At 38.6% G+C, this 17,822-nt stretch overlaps 1 protein-coding gene across 1 annotated transcript; it reads left to right on the forward strand.

Annotated features, from left to right (window-relative positions):
• The first annotated feature begins 324 nt into the window (after window positions 1-324).
• Window positions 325-16,988, forward strand: LOC122651791. The gene is made up of 6 exons (XM_043845328.1): window positions 325-866; window positions 9,265-9,363; window positions 10,828-11,005; window positions 14,442-14,539; window positions 16,456-16,517; window positions 16,612-16,988. The coding sequence occupies exons 1-6, from the start codon at window positions 393-395 to the stop codon at window positions 16,754-16,756; spliced, it is 1,056 nt and encodes a 351-aa protein (XP_043701263.1). The 5' UTR covers window positions 325-392; the 3' UTR covers window positions 16,757-16,988.
• Window positions 16,989-17,822: the final 834 nt, after the last annotated feature.

Here is a 17,822-nt window from a genome sequence, read left to right on the forward strand (position 1 = left end):
TGGGGATAGGACAGTAATTCCGCTGGCTCCTGTGTCTTTTTTTAGGGTTTTGGGTATGAATCGGCCGTGTCAATGAAAATCAGGATTGATCACGGTAGATTCCGATCCAAATCGACCGATACTTCGACCCGATTCCCAATTTTTAAAACCCTGATCCCTAGTTCCCTACTCCCTAGGCTTATAGTTATACAGTTGAAGGCCGGCAATACACCATTCAGGCCTACCCAGGGGGGAAAATAAGAGTCATAATCCTACCGAGGGGTTAACACAGAGCATCCGAGTGCCGTGTTCAAACGATAAAACCCAAGTACAAGGCGTTATTAATTGCACTAACGAAGATAGAAAGAAGGGGTGGTCGCTCATTGCTGAAGAAGGGGCACTTACATTGATCTATGGCTTCTTCGCAGCTTATTGGAGCTTCGTTCACTGGTGCGGTTAATTGGCACCTAGGTGCTCCTCCAAATGGTAGCTCATTATCTTTCCCTAATCTTTCATCCCTATCCATTCTCACTCGGCAGAGACAAAGAGCTACGACCACCACTCTCCGATTCTCAACAATGGCGAAAAGGAAAACCGAAGAAACGGCAGTGACCCAGCAAGGGCAAACGAACCCTAGTGGCGAAAAACCCCAAGAAGAAGTGGAGGAAGAAGTAGAGGACGACTTGCCTTGGCTTCAGGAGAAGGCGATGGACCTGGTGGAATTCACGGGGTCGGTAACGCAGGCGATTCCTGGGCCCAGGGTCGGTAGTAGTTCATTGCCGTGGATTCTCGCTTTACCGTTGGTTTATACTGGTATCACTTTTGTTATCGCATTTGTCAAGACTGTCCGGAAGTTCAATTCCCCAAAGGAGAAAAGGAAAAAATTGGTGAGTTTTCTTGTTTCTTTTCCATCTGTTATGGTTCAAAATCTTAAATTCGTTGAGTGTATGCTTATGGCTTATGAGAATCGAGAAAATATCTTTTTTTTTCTTTCTTTCAGCTATGAAATTTCCATTTTCGATTGGTGGCTTTAATTTTCAAGATAGAAGAGGTCGCCTTGCCTTATAAATTTTAGATATAAGACTGTTGCTTCTCCACAACCCCCCCTTCCCCACCCCCCAAAAAAAAAAAAAAAAAAACCTAAATGTAAGAATAATAATTCATAAAACCTTTAGGATTTTAATTTAAGAGATAACAATCAAGTGCATAGTTCTTTGTTAATATAAACTATAATTTTTATAGATAGAGAATTTAGACAAGCATGTATTGCTTGGATGCAAGTGAAAAAAGTAGTTTGCAATTTTGGATTTTGTTCTCTCACACAAGGTAATGGACATTAATGGGAGGGGGTGGGAGGATCCTGTTATTTAGGAGATCCCGAGATATTGAGAGGTTGGTTGAATTTGGACTGAAGGTAGACCAAAATAGAATCTACACTATTCAAACTATTTCATCAAGACAGAATACAAGAAGTCTTACATGGGAAAGAGTGTTGAAGAGGTTTGAAAAGTGAAGACATAATGCTGAAGAAAAAAATTACCAATTTGACTATATCAAAATGGCTGTAGATGTTAGTCAGTCAGTGATCCAAAATAAGAGTAGGCTAATGAAGTTAAACCATAATAATACCATAGATGAAATTGTCCAGAAGTGAAGATGCAATTTTAAAGCAAATTGTAGAAATTAGTTGGCCTTTAGAACTTTTCTGGGCCAGTTAGCTCGGAACCAATAACGATGGCTGTGAGTTGTAATTGGGTTGAGAGCTTACTCCCATTGTCTTCCTACTTGAATGAAGGTTGTCTTATTGAAAGCCTTGTGTGAAGCAAAAAGAGGACGAATACTATGGTGCTTTACCAAAATTCCAAGAGGCTGAAACAAAAGCCCAAAGACCTTCTAATGTAGTCCTAGAATAGGAGATAATCCTACTAGGAGCCAGATAAAAGCAAGGTCTGGTCAAGCCTGCTGTTTGGGGCTGATTAGGGGCTGTTTTAGGGCAAAATTAGGGTTTAGGATGGGAATTTGGGAATGGGGTTTATAGGGTATTAATGGGCAGGTCTAGGGGGTCAATATGGTATAAAAAGGTTAGGGTTTGGATGAGTTTTGAAATTCTGCAATTCTGGACAGAATTGAGTTGCAGGTTTTGGGCTTTAATGGAGTTAGGGTTTATGGGATTCAAACAAAAAATAAAGGGGATCAATTGGGGGAAAGGATTAGAGGATTAGAAGAAGAATTTTGGCGTCAAACTTACTGGAGATTCCACTGGCAGCAAGCTTCGACAGTTGTGAAGGATAAAACCACCTTTGAATTTGAAGAAGATCCTCTCAGCCGTCACGGCATAAGGAGTCAACCGGATTCCACCAGTCCCTTTCCACCTTGATAGAGCCATAAGGATGCACACTCACAAGGAGCACAGCAGCAGCAACAATGGTAGCCAACAAGCAAAAGCTTTTTTCATTAACCAAATTCGTGTACAATGCTGGCCTCCCTTACAAACTTATATAGAATACTAAAAAATAGACTTAGACACTAAAAAGGAATGGCCTAATCCTATCCCTAACCTATTAGGTAATTTAAATTGACTAGGAAACTAAAATATTAAAGGAAATAGACTCAAAACATAGCTGGACTTATAGAGTCCTAATCCAGCCCAACTTACATCACATGACCACTTAAATTGTCACATGACCACTCAACCAAGTCACATGATCACTTAAATTGAACCAATTGGATGCAACCAATTTGAACCGGTTCAATTAGAAAACATAAAAATAAACTAAGTATTGGGCTAATCCCGTATGCAACCTATGTACCCCTAGTTTAGGCTCATTAAAGTGGCCTAATACATAGAAAACCCTTGGGAACAAATGCCCAACATGTATATAACCCAACCCTAGGCCTATTTCTAAAGAAATAAGCCAATATCTATGATGAACCTGCATCACCTTCATTAATCAGCCTACATAATGTAGTCCTAGGTTTGAAAAGTTAAACTAGGAGCCAGTAAACTAGGGTCTGCTATGAATACTCAATTGGCCAGGCTAAACTAGGTATTTTTGGTGAAATTAGGGTTAGGGTTAGGGTTAGGGTTGATGTGTGGGTTATGTCAAGTTGATGTAGGGGAGTCTAACAGTGAAGGTCCTGATATGTTTTGATGGAGGGAAGTATGTAAACTTGACTGGGCAGCAGGTTAGGGTTAAGTTTTTTGGGTTTTTGAAAACAGGAATATGGGGGATTCTAGGGTTATAGGATGGTCAGTTTGGGCTAGGGTTTGGATCGAACTCTCCTTAGGGTGTGAGAGTGATTCGGTCCAAGTATGGGCAGAATCTGATGGTTGGTTTGGTTTGTGGAGGTTTTAGGGTTTTGGAAAACTCAAAAACAAATGGGGGAAAGTTAGGGTTGGGGCTGTAGAGGTTAAGGAGAAGAATAATGGGGGTTGGGAATAGTTTAAACTCACTGTAATTGCAGGTTCAAACTGGCAGCAGCTTGTTTGGTGGTATAACTTGAATAAAAATTGAATCCTGAACTTGAACTTGAAGAAGAGTTTCACTAGAACCACCCGGGCTTCACACTGCCAGGTGTCGATTGGATCAGACACCAATCCCTCTAGCCTTGATCAGACACAAAGCAATTACTAAAGGAGAGAACAAAGTTGCAAGTAGCAGCTTGAGCAATTTTTAAAAAATTCAGAGATTAGTATACCCCCGACCGAATTACTTTATTTACAGTGGCCATAGGCCATACTCCTAATCAGCCTAGGAGTGTAAATACTCCTCGCCGGCTTACTCTAACACCACCTCCCCCTTCTAAATTCGTGGGAGGTGTGGTCCAAACAAAAAGTAAAAAAAAATAAATAAAAGGGTGGCTCAAGTCACTTAAATTGAACCACTGGTTCAACCAGGCTGGGCCGGTTCAATTTAAAAAACACAAAACACTAAAAATAAACCAAGTATGGAAATACTATTACTACTACTACTTGGACAGCTTTTTGTTCCTCTTCTTCTTGCGGATATAGTGCTTCAGCTCTGCATCACTACATCTTTTCAACAAACACACACGCAAACAAAGAACCCCAAAGCAATCATACTACTAAGTTATCCATAGAGTATGGGCTTTTAAAATAATAAAGAATAGACCAACTACTACTAATTAATGTGTATATATATATATAAGAAGGAAAGAAAACAAATTATAACCGAAGAAAAGCTATGCATATAAAAAATGGAAAACTAAATAATATCCTGTCTACTTAAAGCTAGCTGGTCCACTAGGCTTGTATGAGCTCAATGGTCAAGTTTTTGGTTCTCTTTGGATCTGTTCCCTCCTTGCAAGTCAGACTAGAGATGGCAGAACCTGACATGAGGAGCCATTGTTAGCTATACCCTAGGTCCCCAACAATTAAACAGGTCTGGTAGAAGTTTGGTTTTTAACTGTCATACCCAGAAGGAAACTGACATGGCATTTTATTGAGCAGCCTGGCCACCCAATCCACTCTAAGCTCACACTTCTGAATTTGATTAATCAGAGGTTGGGCGGGGTTTGGGCCCTTGGTTTTTATCAGTGTTGTCAGCCTAATGGGGCCTATGCTCACTAAACCGTAGGACTGTTGGTTACACTTCAACAATAGTATAGAGGACTTGATAACCACAGTATTAGGGCTTGGATTAGACCCAAAATAGGTCAACAATAAAGACACAGAAAAGTACTTGACCCTCCAAAGCTAATAGAAATCCAATGGTTGGATTAACAATTACAGTAGGTCAAAGTAAATGGCAACTTGCTGTCAAAATTAGTAACTATGTATAATTCTCAAACCCTAGGGTCGAATACCCCCAAATTAATATCAGTAGTAGGTCTTGGTTACGTTAGACACCCCTTAAATCATCTCAGTCTACTGATGAACAGAACACAGGTTACAAGTTCAAACCAGATTTAGTAAGTAGCTAAAAACTAATCCCACAGTACCACCCGATTGAAACCACAGTTTATGTCAATGGAATGGACTGTTATACTCCTTATGAATTCAGAAAATCTTCAAGAATTGATGGTTGGATGTGCAACCGCCTACTAATGGAATTAGAATCTAGGAATGAAATATAGCAACTTACAGATCTTAGGCAGATCCAGCCGCTGGATGTAGCTGAGATCACTATAAAATAAGGAGGCTAATGAAGAGATTACATAATGTAAGGCTAGATTATAGGTAACCGAACCCCAAAGATAACCCACAAATGATAAACCAATCTCACATTCAAAGGCAGTCAAAACACTGCAGCCACAGGTCTAGAAATAGGGTTCAACACCATAAAATTGACAACTTCCAAAATAGCAGTTACCCAACTTGTATGGTCCTGATATTCCTACCAAATAGAGGTCTAGTAGGGAGGATGAAACCCTAAAAATCTCAGCTCAAATTAATGGCTGGATGTAGAGATATCAGTAGGACACCGAAATAGAAACTAAATTCCGAATTAGTAACTTAGTGAATAAAAACCCAAACCAACCGGCAGAACAAATCCAGGTTTGGATCGAGTGAAGAGGATGTTGAGGGGGATTTGTGCTCCAAAAATTAGCCAATTCCAATGGCTAGTTACAGCAGATCTGGGCAGGAAACATGAACCGCAGGTGTGCAGCAGTTCTTCTATCAGCACTGTGCAACAGCAGCAGACTTGGGTGGTGATTAAGAGTTGATTTAGACCTTCACAAGTATTGCCGGCAGCGGTTTGTTGCAGTCTCACAGTAGCAGCAGCCAGCAGCAGAGGAGATCGATTGGAGGGTGAAGAAGAAGATAGAATAGATAGGGGGAGGGGGGTCTCTCTCAGCCTCTCATCCTCTCACAGGAGTCAGGACACATAAACTGCCAAAGCAAGCATTCATTCATCAACTAAATCGTTGAGGAGACCCCCTGGGTCTATTACAATATATAGGACTAAGTTACTAAAGATAAAACTTGCGGCCTAAGTAACTCTAACTTAGTTGTTGTTAGACAACTATTACAGGGACAATATTGACTTACTAAAATAGAAACAAAGATGCTGAAATTAAAAGGAAAGCAACTTAACTAAGGCACCGCTTGATAACCTTACCTGGTGTTTCTGTTCTGGAAGTGTGCTGCGCAACAAGAAAACATTTTTTTGTTGCGCAGCACATTTTTTTTCATTTTCTTTGCTGAGAAACTGTTTTTTACCTGCTTGGTAAACCTGTTCTGGAAATGTTTCCAGAAGACGAATGAACACCATTAGTGCTTGATAAAATTTGTTTCTGTTTTGGAAATGTGACCAATTTGAATAAAATTTATCTTGAATAATGTATTTTAATAATATTTATCTTGAATATTGTATTTCAAACATTGTAATTAAAAAATTTCTTTCCTATTTGATGTTAATTACGATAATGCCATTTTTTTTTTTCAATTATACCAAAAAAAGATCTTGTAAAATCCTTTTCTTACCAAAGTAGGTATAAAAATATGTCAAATTTTAAAGATGCCATTAAAATTGGGTTCTTGTGTGGATTATTAGCATAACTGACTATGCTATGAACAGCTGAATAATGAAGGAAGAGTTCTATTCAAACAGGACCCAGTCAATACTTTACAAACAAGGAAATAAACAATAAAAATAAATTGAAACAACCCAAACTGAACCCCACGAACTGATTCTTTTAAGTGAAGCAGAAACTGAACCATGGTTCGGTTTTGAAACAGAAAATGGCCCCAAATGAAGCTGTAAGTCACTGCTTGGTTCTAGTTTTGTACAATTGCAAGAAATCCATTAAGTTACTGGTGTTCGAACTAAAGCTTTTGAACAATTCATGCTCAACAGACCAATATTTTAGCAGTGAAGGTCGAGGATCAAACACAGAACAAAGCTTTATTTTCTTTTTCTTTTTTATAATTATTGAACATTTCAATGTTAAAAGTCCAACATCTTAAATACAAAATAAAGAAAAACTCCATTATTTTTCTGTTCCAGCTTCTAGTATTGGCAGAATTGAAAACAAAGCTCAGCCTGAACGGATTACAGAGAGAGAAATCACATTTAACCAGACAGGGATAAGGGGAAAAAAAGTAATAAAACCAAGTTCCAAGAGTAGAGTCTATCAAACCAGAAATTAATCATTCATAAGCAATCTAACTGTTCAAATCCAACCAAACAAATCCGATATAGAGGGTTAATGAAAATACACAAAAAAATCAGAGTACAAAAAAATACTCTGATTTTTTTGGGTTTTTCTGCAAAAATCAGAGTACAAAAAAATAATAGAAGAAGAAGAAGAGTCTGACCAAAGGAAGAAGGATAAGAAGATCACAGACGAAGAAGAACAATTTGATGAGCAGAGGTATACCTGAGTAAAATGGAGATTTGTTCTACCCACTAGATGCCTTCGATTCGGTTTCGGTGGAGAAGAATGGTAAGAAGCAAGACCAGAGCAAGGGTTTCTTGTGCTCGTTGGGGAAGATCAGAGCTATGGGTTCTTGCTCGTTGGAGAAGACGACGTCGCAAGATGCCTTCGATTCGGTTTCGGTGGAGAAGAATGGCAGGAAGCAAGACCAGAGCAAGGGTTTCTTGTGCCCGTTGGAGAAGACCAGAGCTAAGGGTTCTTGCTCGTTGGCAAAGAAATAGCTAGACGGCGAGATTGTCCCAAGCCGCCGTGGATTGATCTGTAGGAGAACCCACAGAGAGCGAGAGATCAGAGCGAGAGATCGAGAGAGCGACGAGAGAGCGAGAGAATTCCTTCGTTGAAGAATAGTGTTAGGTTTTGGGGTGGGGTTGGGTTAAAATTATCGGGCACACTTTTGAATCAGAACATGTAAGACATGTTCTGTAAAATGTCTTCTGGAGAGTAGAAATTCTGATTTATGCTCCAGAAAACAATTTATAAAGAACAGTGGTTATCAAGCAGTTTTTGTGCTCTGGTGTGTTTCTCAGCATAAAAGAACACCTGAAACTGTTTCTGGGAATGTTATCAAGCGGTGCCTAAATAACTCACTAACTTGTTACCCAATTCAACTTAAAAAAGAAACAAAATTGAACTCCTGAATCCCCCATGCATAGACAAAATTGAATCTTCTAATAAAGCCTCCATGCAATCTGGTCTTGGGCCCACATGATCTTCTAATAACATTCCCACCAAGGCAATATGGCTGTGACACTGTTCACGTGAAAAGTACCATGTGAATAGCAGCTCGAGTACTGTTCACATGAACAGTAATTCGTGAGCTGTAACTTTTTCTGACTTCTATTTTAGTCCTTCACTTCTTCATGCTTCGACCTACAGCATTACACCTTCAAATTATAGAATGGATCTGTCGGCTACAACTGAAGTTAGGAGAACCAGAAGTTAGTTGTGCCCAGGATCCCAACAGAACAGTGCCGCCAGCAGTACAGTGGTCTTCAATCTCTTGGACAGAACTCGATGGGAGCAGCTCTTCAAGTTGTTAACAGCAACAACAACATTACTGATCGATGCCTCTCTGATCAGGCCTTGTAGCAGTCTTAGAAATAGAAACTAAAGAGAGGAGGGATATAAGAGAAAGGAGAAGGAAGAAGGGGGATATGACCAATTCCTCTCACCTATGGCCTTGGTCAGTCTCTCACTAACCAAAAAGATTTCACACCTCTCAACTGCATCTCACAGCAGCCATGGCATAAAACCACGCTTATTCATTCATAAAAATCGTGGGTATGGACACAATGGCCCTTACAATATAGAGGTGCTGGTAGCACTCTAACAAACATAGAAAATAAATAAGAAAGAAGTCTCACGGATATATTTGGACCCTTGTACAATAAGAAACATGAATAAAAGGAAAGATAATATCTAAGTAGTATCTAATTAAAACTCAAAATAGAAACTACAGTAAGTCCCCCATGATTCTGGTTTTTAGTGAACCAACTAAAACCCAGACCACATGGGCTTGGTCTGGCCTGGATCAAAGTCAAGTTGAAGAAACATGGGCCTAAGTATGTGCCTGGTTCTTCTTAGCTTTGCGATTATAATGCTTGCTGTAATGTTTGTGTACATCACAGGATTCACAGCCTGACCAACCCATTGCCACCCCACAGGGAGGATGCTTATACCAGTGAATCTGCCACCATAGATCCGCAGTACACTGCTAATGGGTGAGAAGTTGAAAATGTGTGTGTTAACTGTTCAAGCAATCACCTTCTTTGAGACTTAAAAAAATTGTACTTTAACTTGTTCTACTGTACCCTCATTTAAGCTTCATTTTGCAGTACTAGTTCTGCATTTCTGCCATGTCATTCTTTTGAATCGTTTTTTTAGGTGAACAAGAATGCTGTGTTATGCAAATCGATAGATGAGTTGCTTCAGAAAGGAAGGCATGAAGTACAACATTCATCTCTGAAGGTGCTTATGCAAAAGGTGAGATAATTCACATATGTTGTAGTTACAGTCCTGAACATTGTGGTTTTCTTGTACGCAAGGAACCAATTCTTAATATTTATTGATTGCAAAGTTTCCACTTTTCCATTTACTGTCCTTTTATGGTCACAACTAGGCACTTGAATGTTGCTTTGTTTGTGTGTGTCTCTTGCATATATGCTGGCTCACTGTAACCCTACCTCAATGATCCCTTTCTATCCTAAATTTATTGTAGATTTTTTCCTTGGACTTGCTTTGCTAACACGTGGTATAAAACAGCTAAATGCCTATACATGTAAGAGTGGCCCTTAGTTTAACAAACCTATGATTTTTTTTTTAAATAATTTGAAAATCAATGCCCAAATATCGTGTTTTCCTTACTATGAAAGCTGCCTATATGCTTGTTCACCCTATAAAATTATTCATTTAATATAAAGAGACAAGATAATAGAAAGTGCATGTCCATAATCTGAATCAAACAATCCTAAATTGGGGGTTTCTTTTATTTATTTATTTTTCTTTTGAGAAGGAAATTTGGAACCAATTATGGCTAGATGAAATATATAACAAACTTTACCGATCAACTAAAGGTTGTTGGCATGCAAGATTGTTCAAGGGTTCAAGTATTGTAACCCATGTGTTTGTCTAAATAAAATTCAGCTCTTAATTTCACAAAAGATTTGCCCACAATCCAACCGTTTGGTTGACAGGTTTGAATGTTTCAAATGATATGGCTATGCAAATTGGACATTTCATTGAGCAAACATATTTCTAACCTATGAATAAAGTTTCATTTGGGATTGGACTGTTCATCCTTTACAGGTGGTTTGGATGGTCCGATTGCTTCCTTTGGCTGTCTGTGATACACTGATTTATACTGCACCTGAGGTGTAGCTGAAATTTTCAATCTAGTTTTTTTTTTTCTTCCTTTGGGGGGGGGGGTGTTGTTGGGGTGGGGTGATGAAGGTGGGAACTTTGGGTTTGCAAGAAACTTCCATTGGAGAGGAGTGCTTCTTGGAAATGAAATTGTAGTATTTTGTGTTCCCTTGTGTTTTGCTTCAGAGTTTCTTTTACAACTTAAAATGTGCTCCAGGGAGTGACGGAGTGTGTACTGTGGTCATCGTTAGTGATGGTGCACCTTTGGAATATCCCTGGTCAAAATTGACCTGATTGGAACTTCACATTCTTATAGGAAGTCAAAAGTATGACGGAAGGTCCAGATTTCTCCCTAGAGGATGGCTGAATTTTTTTGATTTGATTGTTTGTTGGCACTAGAAACCTTATTTATGGCAGCCTTCTCTAATCTTGGTTGAAACACCCCTTCAATGGTGCCCTTTGTATAGCAGAGGCATGTTTTGTTTTAGATGGATACTGCAGAGCCATATTGCTTTATTATATGATGAATTCATTTCATTTTTCAGTTTTTTATTTTGGCCTTTATACAATAGCCTAGTTTATAGCCAGACAGGTTTTGACATGGAGGAAATTTTGCGGAAGTACATCCGGTATGTGATGAATGAAAGACCCTTCAATGCAGACGTGGTTGCAGATCTAATCCAACTCAGAAAAGCTTCAATGTTGGATGATGCCACGGTTGCTGAAATTCTAAATGAGATCTCAAGGCGAATTGTGCGAGACAAAGGTAACATATTGCACCACTGTTTTTGCTATGTGGTCCTTGTGAGATATATATATATTTATTTATTTATATATACAGTGTGTGTGTGTGTGATTTTTGTTAAGCATATAAAGCATGGGTATATTATCCAGTCAACATTTATTTGCTTCCCCTATCCCAGTAGGAAAAAATGCATCTACAGGGGTATAGTATACGCTATAGATGAAAAATAGTGTCTGGTTCAAACAATGGTCATACAATCTTTAGGGGCAGTCATTGACCAAGTAAATATTTTCCCAAGAAAAGACGTGTAAGGAGGTTCATATGATCATTCAGGCCTATGGTAAGTGGTCCTAATAGCCTGACTACCTTACTCAGCAATTTGGAGTTTTGGGCGAAGAAACTAAAGCATGCAGATTAACAAAGGCGAGCAATGTGGAGCTTTAGACTTTTGATGTTAGATGTGGATTATTTGGTTAAAATCTTGGGGTCTAATCAACTTTCACCTCTCACCAACTGGAAGAGTGGACTGTTAATTACAGTCATTTACTGGTTCAGCTGATTAGAAAGAAAAGAATAAGATTCTTATTGCAGATCTTCTGCAAAGAATTTAAGTAAATTTTCGATGTTGAAAAGCTCTTTGAACTGGTTATGGAGTATTATGACTTTTTTTCCATATTGTTTGCAAAATTTCCTCAATTTCACCTTTTTTTATCATGTCAATGTAAATCTCCTTATGTGTCAAAAGACTTGGATTTGGTTCAGGGAATTGGAACATCAATACTTTAATAACAATCAGGCTTCGGATGTATTGCTTCAACTCCACTAGGTGATGATCAGAAATTTTCGTTGATTTTTGAGGGCCATCAAGCTCTGTCATAGACCATTCTCAGAATCATAACCAATCACCTGCTCAATTTCTAGGACTTATGCTGGAGTAGGCAAAAGTTTGCGCAAATCCATTACAAGGATGGGAATGATAGGGTAAAGAACAAGATTATAGTTTTCTATGGAGAATTAATAGCTAATTTTGGCTTTAGGGTCATTTTTCATTGTATGTTTCCCAGCAATTGGAAAATGGACAGAGAAAATGGAATAACTCTGTGAGCAAGGATCAAGAACTCAGTGCCGACACTGGTTTCGACCAGCCAAAAACCGAGATTTCCCAGGTTTCGTCCATATCTCGGTCGAAACCTGGTACTTTCTTAATGTAAGGCTAGGTTGTAATCAACCCTAACCCCAAAAGATAACCCTCAACAGCAGATCCAAATAGTCCAGCAGAGCAATAGTAATTAACAGTCCACCGAAATAGAGGTAGAATCAGAAGTAGAAGGTTAGAAATTGGGGTTTTTTTCAGCCAACGAATAGATCTCTAACCTGGATCGAGTGGAGTCCTCTGAGGAAGAAATAAGTCCTTCGAATAACAGTCTGAACAGAAGATTATTTGCAGAGATATAGAAACTTGAAATTTGCAGCAGAGAAAACCTAAACAGCCAGCCGATTGAACCCAGGAGGAAAAATTCCAGATCTGTTTAATCTGTGCTCAACAGCTCTTCAAAGGCAGGTCGAGTGCAGCTTGAATGGGGCAGAAACAGCTCTCCAAACCTCACTCCTATTGGATGTAGGACAACTGAGATCTGGATTTCGAATCTTCAGCAGAAGATAGAAAATAGCAGCAGTCGGCAACTCTGGTTTGTCTCCCTCAGATCAGCAATCGAATCTGTGTTGCTATAGTTTGTCAAGGTTCTTCAAGCTTGAGTCAAATGTCCAGAATGCTCACTCGATTGCTTGGTTGCAGGTTCTTGAACAAAGCAGAAAATAGAAAGAGAGTAGAGATCAAGTAGGGAAGAAGACGGGGGAAAGGGAAAGGCTATCTCAGCCTGGGTATCTCACCCTCACAGCCCATCTCAGGACAATAATTTGCAAACTGCAAAGCTTCTTTATTCATCAAAATCGTGGAGGGCTCTCAAGAGCTCTTACGTATTTATAGCATTATGGCTGAATAGAAAAACATACTCAAAATAGGACTCAAAATAGGTCTAGGATTCAAACTTAAACTAGGAATCTTAATTAGGATTACAACTCAATTCAAAATAAATGACTAATTAAAAAACCAAATAAAAACCCTAACCTACAGCCCACAATTTAGTGCTGGTGTAGGGGAATCCCTACACCTACCCTATACCTACCCTACTGCTGGTGTAGGGAAGAATCCCTACACCTGCAGCTGATGCACATCATTTTTCCAAGTCAACTCGAAACTTTGGTTTCAAGGCCCAGAAGTTGTTTTTTTTGCCCTGATTCTTGTTGTACTGCCTATTTTTGACATTTTGAACCCAATCCATGCATTAATTTCACATAGAGAACACTCAAAATAGTGCTTGTGGTTTTGACCCAAGTGTACATTGTTCTTGGACATGGTATTGAATAAGGTTTGACCAGAACATAACTTCTTCAATATAAATCAGATTTAATCAATCTTGGATTTGTTTGAAAGCTTTCCAACAAATCCAAGATTGCTTAATTTGGTGTGCGCGAATGCTGTTTAAAATCGCTCTGAATGGAAATAAGTTTTAGACATCAAAACAAATGAATATTTACTGCTCTTTTGGTTTTTAGCAGTGTTATATCATATTAGGATTTATGAAATTTTGAGATTTAAGAAAACCCCAACATTTAAAAGTTGAAAATTGCATTTATTGTCGAAAATCTAGTTTTTGTTCTTGAACTGGGGGGTTTGACTTTTTATCGTTTTAGAATTTGATTTTTTAAACTATTTTTATTGGATTCAAATAGGGGGTATTTGCTTATTTATGAATAATATCTTAAGTAAATGAAATATGAATAATTTCATTTACTTAACTGATGTTTGGCATAAATAAGTGGCTGCCTGGTTTTCGAGCCAGGTTTCCTCAAGTTTCAATGGGGATAAGTGAATTTATATAGGTGTTCAGGTCGAAACCTGGGAAATTACCAAAATATGGTTGAAACCTATCGAAGCCATGCGAAACCAGGTCGAAAATAAAGTCAACCCACATCTGTCGCGGTAGGCTGTGAAACCGAGAAAACTCGGTCTAAACTGCAGGCTTTGACCGAGTTGTTCTTCCATGTCTGTGAGGATAAACATGTGTATCATTGTTTAACACAGTCCCAAAATCTACAAGAGAGAGAGAGAGAGAGAGAGAGAGAGAGAGAGAGATCTACACACATGCAAATAGATATAGGTATGCTGTAGGCAATAGTACTTGACCTTACTTGTCCTTTTCTGTTTCTTTATAATATGAAAATTTGTATTCTTCCTGGCATGTCCACTATTAGACAAGACACAAATCAACTGCCTACGGTACAGATTTTTATTCTTGAAAAAAAGAAAAAGAAAAAAGGAATCAATATTAGAGCCTAGTTACATCGGTTTCAACATGATGCTTTCTTGTGCTTACAGCTCGTCTATGTTTTTCAGGACCAGTTGTCATGGATATTTCGGGATACACAGAAAAGGGATTAAGGCGAAAACTAGCTGTACGGGCCCTTTTTGGAAAGGTTCATTATTTATCTGAGGTAAATGGATGAAGATAATTTGAGTCTGTCCTCCATATTGATTTACTGCTTTTTTCTGGTATTGCATTTTCACTTTGTTAGGCGAGTATTGAGACACATTCTTCTTGTATTGTACAAATATGCCTTCTGTTCTACTGGGTAGGCTTAAAGTTGTCAGACTTCGATGGTTAAGCTGATGTAGATCGAAGCATGAAAAAGACCAAAGAGAGAGAGAGAGAGAGAGAGAGGGGAGTTACTGTTCATGTGAACAGTACCTCCCGACACTGTTCACGTGAACAATGATTGGGGGGCTGGACTGCTGGCTTAGAGGAGTTGATTTTTGGTGTTATTGTTATTATTAGACACTTATTATTTAGCTTCCTATTTGATTTGTAATCTCAATTGGGAATCCTAGTTAGAGTCTAGTTTTTATTTTATAGGTTTTATTAATTAGTTTCTTACATAGATTAGGATTGGGTTGTTTTACTATAAATACATGTATGTGGCTGAACAGAAAAAAGACAGATTGAAGAGAAAAGAGCTATTGATGAAGCTGTGAGATGCAGCAACAGTGAGATACCATGGGTGAGAAGCCCTGGGTGAGAGGATGATGGGCTGAGATATCTGAACCTATTCCCCCTTCTATATCGCTTTCTTCTTCTTTCCTAACCTTTGATGTTCTTCTTCATATGTAAATAAAAAATAACAATAAAAAAAGAGTTTCAGTTATTTAATTTTATTCATTTTATCGTATTGATCATGCTGCAACCGATCTCCCACTGGTTTCCCTGGTTCGAGGTCGATTTGGCATTACTTGGTATCAGAGCCTACTATGGTCAGTCATGAAGATGGACGTGCACAACAAGAAGCTTTGTCTAACTCCTCGAGTTTTTTCAAGATGGGGAGAGTTGATGTAGGTCGAAGCATGACGAAGACCAAAGAAGAAGAAAAGTACTGTTCATGTGAACAGTTCCTCATGCACTGTTCACGTGAACAGTGATTTGGGGGCTGATATGGACTGCTGTCTTAGAGGAGTTGAGTTTTGGTGTTATTTTTATTATTAGACACTTATTTAGTTTCCTGTTTGAGTTGTAATCGTAATTGGGAATCCTAGTTACAGTCTAGTTTCTATTTTATAGGTTTTATTAATTAGTTTCTTAACTAAATTAGGATTGGGTTGTTTTACTATAAATACATGTATGTGGCTGAACAGAAAGAGACAGAGATGGAAGGGAAAAGAGCTATTGATGAAGCTGTGAGATGCGGTAACGGTGAGATACCGTGGGTGAGAAACCCTGGTTGAGAGTATGATGGGCTGAGATAGCTGATCCTATTCCCCCCCTTCTATATCCCTTTCTTCTTCGTTTCTAACCGTTGATGTTCTTCTTCATATGTAAATAGAGAATAGAAATAAAAAAAGAGTTTCAGTTATTTAATTTTATGTATTGTATTGATCCTGATGCAACCGATCTCCTGCTGGTTTCGAGGTCGGTTTTGCATTATAAGCAATCAATCTAATCTCAAGTTGCTGGGACTGGGGGAGCGACCGACAATGGAGGTTTCTGTGGTTGAGACTGTTTAAACTACCTAAATGTCTTCACAAGCAATTGTTTGTTATGTGCCACACAGGGTTTGCCAATTGATTGGTCTGTTTGAGTGGGTCTCCTGTAAATTGAGGTTCATAGGGCTCATATGGATATATTGTGCATCAAATAGGCTTCTAGATTTGTTACCTGACTGTTTTCTGATCAATTGGGGCTAAAACTCAGTTGCTTGAGGTTCCATAACTTTCAGTTTGGTTTTTAAATCTCACATTTTCAATCATTGCATTTGGAGTTTCCATATTTGGGGTTGCTAAAGTTATTCCAAGTTGATTAGAAGATTGTGTCTTTTGCTTGTTGAATTGACTAAACGTTTTATTTGACATTTTGAGACAGCTTCCAGAGTTCTGCTCAAGGGATAGCTCCCTAATCGTTAAGGAGATATTTGGGGTTATAGAGTAGGCCTCTTCCCTTACACTATTTCTTAAAAAAAGGTGATGGGGTTTTCACTTCTGAATTTATTGATTTTGCAATCCGTTGTGTTGTTTTCAGTGAAGATGTAGATACCCTTCGGATACATACTTTCTCTGAGGCTGGAGACATGGATTCGATTCAGAAAATGGTGGATGGATTAGATGCAGGAGACACCAGTGAGGGAGAATCTAATGGTTCTAAGAATGACGCATCAGGTGCTTAGGATTCTTGCGGAGGGATAAGTGTAAGACTATAGGGTCTAGCCCTACAGAAAAGTCCAATTTTTGTTTGAAAAATTCTTCATATCTATTTCTAAGATAGATAGAAGTGAGAGAGGAAAAGAAGTTTGACAAGGCCTATTTTCCGTTTCAATTTTGCAATACTGTGTTACTCTTTTGTTATCCCCTTTATACATAAATTTTTGCTAAGAATTATTTGCTAATCTAGGCGATGAATGGGTTGATTATTCTCCTAAAATGGTTGCCATGGACATTTAAATTACGTTGGGGTAATGTGGATAACTGGCCTTTCCAGTTCAGCAAGTGGCAAAATGAAGCATTGAAAAATTCTGAACTAATTAATATGTGGTTACATATGCACTATTATTGAGATATCCATATGGTTGAAATCATTGTTGGAAAACCAGGGTTTCTGAATCACCCTCCCAAAACTTGGTGACTCAGTGCGAATCAGACCTGGTCAGGGCGAGTCGTGTTGTGGTTTAATCGATCCATCTTTGATTCTCCTTTCACCCTCTATCCCCCTTTACTCCAGGTTTGATTCTCTCTGTCTATCAATCCATCTTTTCTAATCGCTCTTTTCTTTGGATCTACAAAACTACAAATCCAAAAATCTCTGCTCCTTTACAAACGCTCTCTTAATTGCTTGAATTGCTGTCAGATCTTCGAGCAAACCATAACTAAGGCCTTTCGATCTCCACCTTTGTTTTCTCTCTCATGATCTATCCCTCCAACTTTGTCTGCTATGTAGTTCTCTCTTCATTGACTGTTTTTGGAACTTGGAAGGTGAACAATGGTGGTGGATGAGGTGAACTAACTGATGAATTTGTGTGGCCATGGATCTAGTGAAATGAGCAGCTACAATTTTGTGACTGATGAAAGGTTATTAGGTTTCAATCATGGCGCAGGAGGCTACTCATAGCTAAATGACCCCTTACAATAACATGTAGGGTTTCTTTGAACTTCTTCATTGTGCCAGCTGCATTATAAAAAAGGGGTTGAAGAAAGCTGGTGCATCGGAGCTAGGGGTTGAAGTCTAAATACTCTGTA

The sequence above is a fragment of the Telopea speciosissima genome, chromosome 2 (genome assembly GCF_018873765.1).
Source record: "Telopea speciosissima isolate NSW1024214 ecotype Mountain lineage chromosome 2, Tspe_v1, whole genome shotgun sequence".
Lineage (NCBI taxonomy): Eukaryota > Viridiplantae > Streptophyta > Magnoliopsida > Proteales > Proteaceae > Telopea > Telopea speciosissima.

Bases quoted from the DNA above. Each gene is read 5' to 3' on its own strand.
- LOC122651791 (XM_043845328.1), top strand. From the start codon at position 393: ATGGCTTCTTCGCAGCTTATTGGAGCTTCGTTCACTGGTGCGGTTAAT. The intron at 11,006-14,441 runs GTAACATATTGC...TATGTTTTTCAG, and splicing joins GCGAATTGTGCGAGACAAAG to GACCAGTTGTCATGGATATT. The intron at 16,518-16,611 runs GTAGGCCTCTTC...TGTTGTTTTCAG, and splicing joins GAGATATTTGGGGTTATAGA to TGAAGATGTAGATACCCTTC.